The sequence below is a fragment of the Propithecus coquereli genome, unplaced genomic scaffold (assembly GCF_000956105.1).
Source record: "Propithecus coquereli isolate 6110/MARCELLA unplaced genomic scaffold, Pcoq_1.0 Scaffold262, whole genome shotgun sequence".
NCBI lineage: Eukaryota > Metazoa > Chordata > Mammalia > Primates > Indriidae > Propithecus > Propithecus coquereli.
In genome coordinates, this window is record NW_012148197.1 from 2,004,520 (window position 1) to 2,013,104 (window position 8,585).

The window sequence follows — 8,585 nt, forward strand, 5'->3', positions numbered from 1 at the left end:
AAAAATAAAGCTCTTTCTCCCAATATAGCTTCTGTAGAAAAAATGAAAGTATCTTTATGGTTGAGTCAAGTTTTCCAAAGTATATTTTGCATAGAAATTAGTACACTAAAGGGAAAGTTAAAAGAGAATATTACTGCAGGAAGTGTGGTTCTCTAAGGATATACTCTTATAGGTATTTTACCATTTTGGAAGGTTTTAATCAAATGCAAAAGTTAAAAAAGTAAAAACTCAAATAATGGGAAAGTATACCCCACAGTGTTAGAAAATCTGGAGCCTATTTTGGTGAAGGTTCTTTCCTAGATTTAATACCATAGCGCTAAGGCAGTCAAGTGCGTTACTTCAATCTCACACATGCTTTGTAGCGAATGAAAACTCATGAAAAACAGGACACAATGTAACATCTTTTTGCCCACAGACTATGGGGATAGATGGTGTTTACATTAATTAATTAATTATCATAATATTGTAGTTATAAGATCATCTGAGACTACATTGGATAGAGATTCAGCTCAGTGAATACTTGTTCTGGAGAAATTTAATAGGACAAGAGTCAAACACAGGCTATATCTGAGAGCTGTAGAAGAACAAAGAGTCAAGACACCTCAAATGAAGAGATCAGCAGATTGATGAGTGATGTCCAGGAAACAGGTATACAGAATTACAATGTCAAACAACAAAACACTAAGGGTAAATGGGCAACATTGTCATGGCACCCTAAACATGGAAGTACTTCTATGAATGTGAGCTTCAGCTGCACTCATGATGGAAATCCAACTCAATCAAACAGCAATTCTGAGTTAGGACTAAATATTGTATTCGTATTTAGCATAAGCCTGCAAGGTAGAATTTAGACAAAATCTGAAGTGTAAGATTTGGATTACGGTGCAAGACCCTGTACTGAAAATTACAGAAAAGAGTATATCAGCTTAGGTAAGCCCTCTATAATTATTAATACAAGGGAGAGGACATAATGAGTACTATTTTAATGAAACAAATTCATAGATCTGTACCCCAGATTGAACTTGTCAAAAAGCTAAGTGTGGTGAGTTGTTGATCAGTTTTTCCTTCTGAATTCACTTTGATAATACAGCTGGGACACACAAATGGGTCTGTCTTAAGACTGACAGCCAGACTTTGGAGAAATAATTTCACACTTGGCCCCTGACTAACATGGCATCTCATTACTTAATCTGGTTTTTTATTCTCCTTCAGGTTGTCCATATCTCCCTGAAGAATAAGGGTTGTGAGATGAAGAACAGTAAGACACTTTACAGAAAACAGTGACTTCTGAGACTCTATCTTCATTTATGAATCAGGGACAGTTATGAGAATGACACAAATATGAAGGCCCTCTATAATGTTATCATACATTTAAGTATTAAAACCAAGAAAAAGATAATGGAGGCGGTAGAACACAGAGACTAAGAGTGACAACTAGGGAAATTTGAAACTAAATTAGAAAACAGAATTACAGGTCAAATGCTGTGGCTCAAGCCTGTAATCCCAGCATTTTAGGAGGCCCAAGCAGGAGGATCACTTGAGGCCAGGAGTTTGAGATTGGCCTGGGAAACACAGTGAGACCACATCACTACAAAAAAGTTTAAAAATTACCCAAGTGTGATGGTGCACCCTTCTAGTCCTAGCTACTCGGGAGGCTAAAATGGGAGGCTCACATGAACCAAGGAGCTTGAGGCTGCAGTGAGCTGTGATAGTGCCTGGGTGACAGAGCGAGGCCCTGTCTCTAAAGATAATTAAAAAAAAATTTTTTTTAAACCACAGAAAACAGTATTACATTACTTTTAAATTTCTGGAGTGAGATAACTATATTATGTTATGTAGGAGAACGTGCTTGTTCTTAGGAGGTATATACTTATATATTTAAGGGTGAGTTTCAACTTAATAAAAATGTCTGCAACTTACTTTCAACCGATTCAGCAAAATATAGACAGACTATACAAGACAGGAAGCAAATGTGGCAAAACACTGTATTAACATCCAGTGAATCCACGTGAAGGGTATTTGTGTGTTCAAATACTATTCCTTTTCTGTGCTATGAAGACTTTAAAATAAAAAATTGGGGACTTGAAGCTAGACAACCTGGGATTGAGTCCTGCCTGGCTCTGCCCATTAGGGCAAGTTCCTGAACTTTCTCTATCTCAGGTTCCCAACTTGTAAATAAGGTCCTAATATTATTATAATAAAGATGTCTATCTTGGAACGTTGGAACATAAAATGAGCCACTATACGTATTGCTTAGAACAGTGCTAGATACAAAACAAGGGATCGATAGACATTGCCTTTATTAATGACGCCGTCAGCCAGCTCTCTTTATGCACGGCTGTATTTTTGTTCATTGTATTTATCAGTACCTAACATTTTATAAATATGCATTTCCTTATTTTCTACCTTCTTATAAGAATTTATGCTCCAAGAAGGTAGGGACTTTATGTCTCTTGATGACTCATATACCTTCAGAATCTACAATGCCTAGGTAAAATGCTCCCAATAAATATTTTTTAAATGTATCCATGAAGTTACAGTATATCTCATTTTGTGACATGTCTGTTCTTATAAATTAGAAATTAAATCCATATGGATATAGAATTTATATAATATCATTTTATTATTAAATATTATTGTAAAAGAAATATATTCCTTATAAAAATTAATTGGTCCCAAGCTATAACATCACACCTTAACATATAGAAAGCTTTATGTTTTCTACATTTTAAAAAAGTCAGAATTTTAGACAAATTGATCAAATAATACTATTTGAAACCATATATCTCAGTATAGAGTACTTCAGGTTATTTTTAAGCTTAGAAAAATAATAAACTATAGAAAAACTAAAGAAATTGAACTTAAAAGACATTCCATTTCTATCAACATAGACGTGTTCAAAGTAACTATGTGCACCGAATCTACCAGGTGCTCACGCCCCTCACAGGAGACTCACATGGATGTCAAAGTCTGTGTCCATGTTTTTCTGGAACTTTCTGACTTTTCAAAAAGAAAGGGTGATGCGAGAGACTGAAATGCGATCAAAAGCAAATCAACAGATGGGGACGAGCTTTTACTAGAACAAAGCCAAGGGTCAATGCAGGAATTGGGGAGCCCATTCCCCGGAACACACAGCCTGGGGGAAATGGAGGTGCAGGGGGTGGAAGAAACGAGGCCCGGAGGACATGCACACTGCTGATGTTCAGATTTCTGCATCGTGGTTTCCTGAATACAAGACACACTTGTATTCTAACAGAGATGCTATCAATGTTGAACATAACTAGATGATTTCTTCACCGCTTTGACATGACATACCCTACTCTTAATCGTATCTCCCAGTATTAAAGATTTTTTTTAACAGAAATAACATGTTGGTGATTCACTTTCTGAGTTTTATCTACTGTGATCTTTTGACCTTTTTCTGATAAACTGCTTCACTCTTTAGTCACTGCTTACATTTATAGAGCTGCCATTACTTTTTAGTAACTGGTACTAATTCTATTAATAGTAAACTTTCTTCAGTTCACAGCTGACTATTTTTCCAGTATTCAAGACAATTTTCAGCATATTCTTAAAAAGGACCAAGATGAGATGGGCAACATCCACAGCACTGTCTCCCTTCTGGATGCCAAACCTCCCTCTCCGTATCTCTGGAACCACCCTCTCCAAGGGAGAAGGGGGAGGAAGAAATAAGAAAATTTTAAAGAAATAAAAAGCCCCTTTCCTTTTTATTTGAAGTAGTTCAAGAAGACAAAAAACCAGTATTGCCTTCTTAATGAATCTCAAGCCAACTCTACTGAGTTCAAGCTCCCACGTGCAGTTTAGCAACATATACAGGCTAACTCAGTGTGATTTCCAGTCCACTTAAAGGGAGTTTCCAACTGACAACAGGTCCTGTACCAACCATGGAAGTTGTAGGATGGATGACTGACATGGTTTGATGTTGGGCCCCTCCAAATCTCATGTTGAAATTTGATCCCCAGTGTTGAACATGGGGCATGGTGTGGGAGGTGTTTGGGTCATGGGGGCAGATCCCTTAGGAATGGCTTGGTGCCCTCCCCAAGGTAATGAGTGAGTTCTTGCTTTATTGGTTCATGTGAGAGCTGGTTGTTTAAAGGAGTCTGGCACTACTTCCTGTCACTATGTGACATACCTACTCCCGCTTTGCCTTCTACCTTGAATGGAAACTCCCTGAAGCCCTCATCAGAAGCAGATGTTGGCACCATGCTTGTACAGTCTGCAGAACCATGAGCCAAATAAACCTCTTTTCCATATAAATTACCCAGCCTCAGGTATTTTCTTTATAGTAAGCAATGCAAATGTACTAATATAGTTACGCTGCCCTGGTTTGGATATAATAGAAAGAAGAAAGCCATGGAGACAGCAGATAGAATGTGACAGAGAAATCCAGAGGAACTTGAAAGGCGCTGGAGACATGGTGCTGAATCCTGTGTATGTGATGTCTCCCCAAACAAACACACACACACAGCATCATGCTTACAATTCCCTGGAATGAAGTTCTGAATCATCAGTCAAAAGAACCTGTGATCCCAAGGACTCCAGGAGAAGAATCCCTGACCTATCAGAATGATCCCAGCCTCCATAAACTTGTGGTCACGAAACTCTAATTATTGTTGTGAGAAATTCACAGTGTTTCATCTGCTGGAAGTGCTTGCCCTTTTCTTCCTCATGTAGATAATAAAAGAATGTAAGTGTACTAAAGAAAATTTGGAAAATTCAGAAAAACCAAAGAGTAAAGAAAACAAAATACCATTCATTGTTTTATTATCCCTAAATAAGCAGTGTTTGGTAACTTTCTTAGGTATAGGTTCCAGAATATGTGTATGACTAAGAATAGCTGGAAGCACAATGTAACCACAATGTTGCTTCCTAATTTTTAGAAACCCCACCAAATCCTTCAAGGAAAATCCTAAAATGTCATAAAAAATTCCAGAGAAAGACAATGATGGGATAATTTCTCACTTAGAAGAGGTATCACTAAAGCTCTGAGGCCAGTTCCAGGGAAACACACGGAAACCACTCAATATACTCTGCACCCAGGCCTCAGAGTGCGTGCATGGTTATTTTCATTTACTGAAAGCTCCAAATGCAGTTTAAATGACGGTGGACCTTGGCATCATCTGCCTTCCACCACCTCATCATTTTTAGAATTCTGAGAGGCTACTAAATTTTACTTTAATTTTAGCTACCACAGATAAAGTAAGTATAAGTTACAGCCAAGTTTCTACGATGGTTTTTAATAGGACTGTCTCCCAACAACATTTCTTCACTGTCCATGGAGCAATGTGTTTCTAAAGTAATTTTACTATCTGAGAATCTGTGCTGAGAAATCCCAAGGTCTGAAGCAAATAGAAAAATACTTTACTAGTAATTCTTGTTCTTTTAAGGTGTGTCACAATTTCACTATTAAACTTGTCCTGTGAGATCAAGAGCAGGGGCTCAATTAGCTTCCTTTACATTAGATGGTCAACTGTCTCCTCTCCTCCTAGCTTCTAGAATTTCATTGTAAAAAGACTCAAAAACTTAAACAGAATCAGAGGTCAACTATTTTCAAGTAGAAGAAGGTGAAGGAATTGAGGCAATTTAGGAAAATAAAATCCACACAGTTGCTGCAAAGCAGGGTGGATGAGTAAAGACTTGGCACTGGACATGCCTTCAGAAACAAGAATTGCTGGCGGAAATTGTCAGGCCTACAAATCTGCTTGCTCACAGTCAAAACCCATCTATAAATTAAAGATTTCAGAGCTATTCCTGGAAGGGCAACAATGACAACAACATTTACAACAATAACAATAACAATGGTAAAGAATTGGTCACTGTGATTGTTACTTTTTTTTTTTAAAGAAATAAGCCACAATTCTCTGAAATGAAGAAATCAATCATTCAATACATATTTATTAAATGTTTACTTTTAAAAAGTAAGAAACTGAGCTAGAATCTTACAATAGCGTTTCCATCATCAAGTAGCTTAGAATTAATTTGCAGAACTAGGGTGAACATGAAAATTCATTAGTGTTAAAATATACAAATGAACAGCACCTTTTCATCCTTTCCATGCATGGGTGAAGAAATTCCAAGAAGTGGTCCAAAGGGGACCATTACACAAATAATAGAAAATACTTTAGAAATCAACATATTGGCATAAAAACTTAGCAAAGCCTACAGAATTCTATTACCTGCATTTACTCAGCATCATTAAAATTACATGTTTGCCAATCAAGAATTATTATCACATTCTAACTGTATAATTTACCTTTACAAACACTTTCTTATAAAACTTCAAAGCACTTCATAATTATTTTTCAGTTAATAATGAAAAACTATTATTGTCTTCACTTACAAGATGTTTCCTAAGAACAGAGCAGTAACATAAATGTTATATGCTAGCTTAATCACCAGGAGAATTTGAACCCATGAATACAACTTGCAGTTTAGTGCTCTGCTAAGGACAAATAAAAACATATACGGTTGTTTGGGATGAGATACAGGAGGAGAGTTAAAATGAGAATGTGAGACATTTTATTTTGGTTTCGCCTATCATCAATATACACATTTTAAGTAGATCCATGTCCTCAATATTCTCCTGGGTAGTGAACAAAGTTAGTTAAACCAATAAGCTCCGCTTAATTATCTGCAATGCTATAAATGTACATATACATATGCTGATGCTACCAAAGTATACAGATAATTACATTTGATAAATTACCTCATTTAAGGCATTCCACAGCTCCTCATCCGTGTGCTCATTAAAGGGATCCAGGTTTTTCCTCATTGTTCCAGTAAACAAAACAGGGTCCTAAATGCCCAAAATAGTGAACGTCATTACGTAGCCTCTTTTCATTTTATTACAATGCTAACTTTCAGAATAGAATTAAAATACAAAAAAAACAAAATTCACAATAATCATTAGTTATAGGGCTGCAAATACCTGTTTACAAATTAATTTTCCATTTTACAAAGTACATTGGAAAATATCTTCCAGACCACTGAACACTAACAAAAGAAATGGTTCCAGTGTGCCATCGTAAGAAGAAAATAAGGAAGAAAAAGGAAGACCTGATTTGCAGAAATGCTTTCCTGGTAACAGCTGCTGAAATGGGACATACAAGGATATAATTATTTGAGAAAGTTTATATCAAGAGAGCTGTAGAAATTGTAAACTGTGGTGTGATACTGGAAAATACCAACAGCATGCTAAGTTGAAGTTTGTACTTCAAAGCAGAATTGTTAAATATTTTCCAATTTGCACTGAAGAATAAATTAGGGCATTTTCTCCATGAGTAATAGTCCTCCAGGATTCGGGATCTCTCCACACCTCAGAATGGGACATTCACAAAATGTTCCTAACACAAAGAAATGAGATAAATACCCGAGGTGCTGGATATCCCAATTACCCTGATTTGGTAAATTCACATTTTATGCCTGTATCAAAACATAACATGAAAAAAAGAAAGGAGTTGGTTAAAAAAAAAATAGTATAACATATAGTTATTAAGTTAACGTTAATAAATTTTATGCAACAAAAAAGAAAAAAAAAAAAAAAAGAATGGGACATTCAGATGTTTGTCCAGAAGAGATATAAACAAGTGGGGTCAGTGGCATCTCTATTCCTGAAGGAATGGCCTCTGCTTTTGCATCAGCGAATCCCCACATTATCTTCTGTGCGTCAGGGTAACACTTTTCACAGGACATCATTAGTAACTAAAAAAGCAGGGTAACCTGACGCCCACTGAGAAGCACATCATAATAAAATTATTTTAATTCAAATAGCTGTTCCTATTCATCTGATCAAGGAGCCCACAATTGAATGACTCTTGGCCTCCTTCTGGATTTCAAGAGAGAATCTTGTACATAAGCTTATGCAGGATGTTTAAAAGTTCTATTAGTTTTTCTAGCAACCCAGGCAACAAGGATAAATATTAAAAAAATACTGAAATGGGCACTTTATTTCCACAAAGTTGATTAAGTGGCCCATATGTCCTAAAAGCATTGAAAAAAAATTACTGGTCATACTATGTTTCCACATGATTACTGAATTGAACTGAAAAATCATGAGAGCCACATTTGAGGTCTCCCATTAAAACTACTGAATTTATTAGGATCAAAGACCAACAACCATCTAAGCAATATGTGAATTTCTTGGAAGGGAAATAACCATCATGCTACTTATTTCACACTAAAACAAAACAAAACAAACAAACAAAAAAAAACCTTACTCTTTGTAATTATCAACTTACATATTCCAAGTATCTGGGTAATTTCTCCTCCATTCACTGTCTATACGAGGTTTGCGGAAACAAGTGGCCAGGTAAGGGAAAGCTGCCACCCATGGTTTTTTTTCTTTCTCTTTCTTTCTCTCTCTCTCATGCTCCTCCCATCTCCCCAAGAGGGCGCTAATTGTGGGCAGTCTTTTCTATTCAGGGACCAAAACTGAGAGACTCTTTGAGTATGGATGTTTCAAGAGATGAAGGGGATGGGCCAGGCGTGGTGGCTCACGCCTGTAATCCCAGCTCTCTGGGAGGCGGAGGCGGGCAGATTGTTTGAGCTCAGGAGTTCGAGACCAG

The 8,585-nt window shown here is 36.6% G+C and overlaps 1 protein-coding gene across 1 annotated transcript in view; it reads right to left on the reverse strand.

Annotated features, from left to right (window-relative positions):
- The window catches only part of ABCC4 (ATP-binding cassette, sub-family C (CFTR/MRP), member 4), a 244,430-nt gene that overhangs the window by 23,172 nt on the left and 212,673 nt on the right, over positions 1-8,585 (reverse strand). The window contains exon 27 of the mRNA XM_012647333.1: positions 6,728-6,817. Coding sequence (XP_012502787.1) covers positions 6,728-6,817 — 90 coding nt within the window. The remainder of the gene's footprint in view (positions 1-6,727; positions 6,818-8,585) is intronic.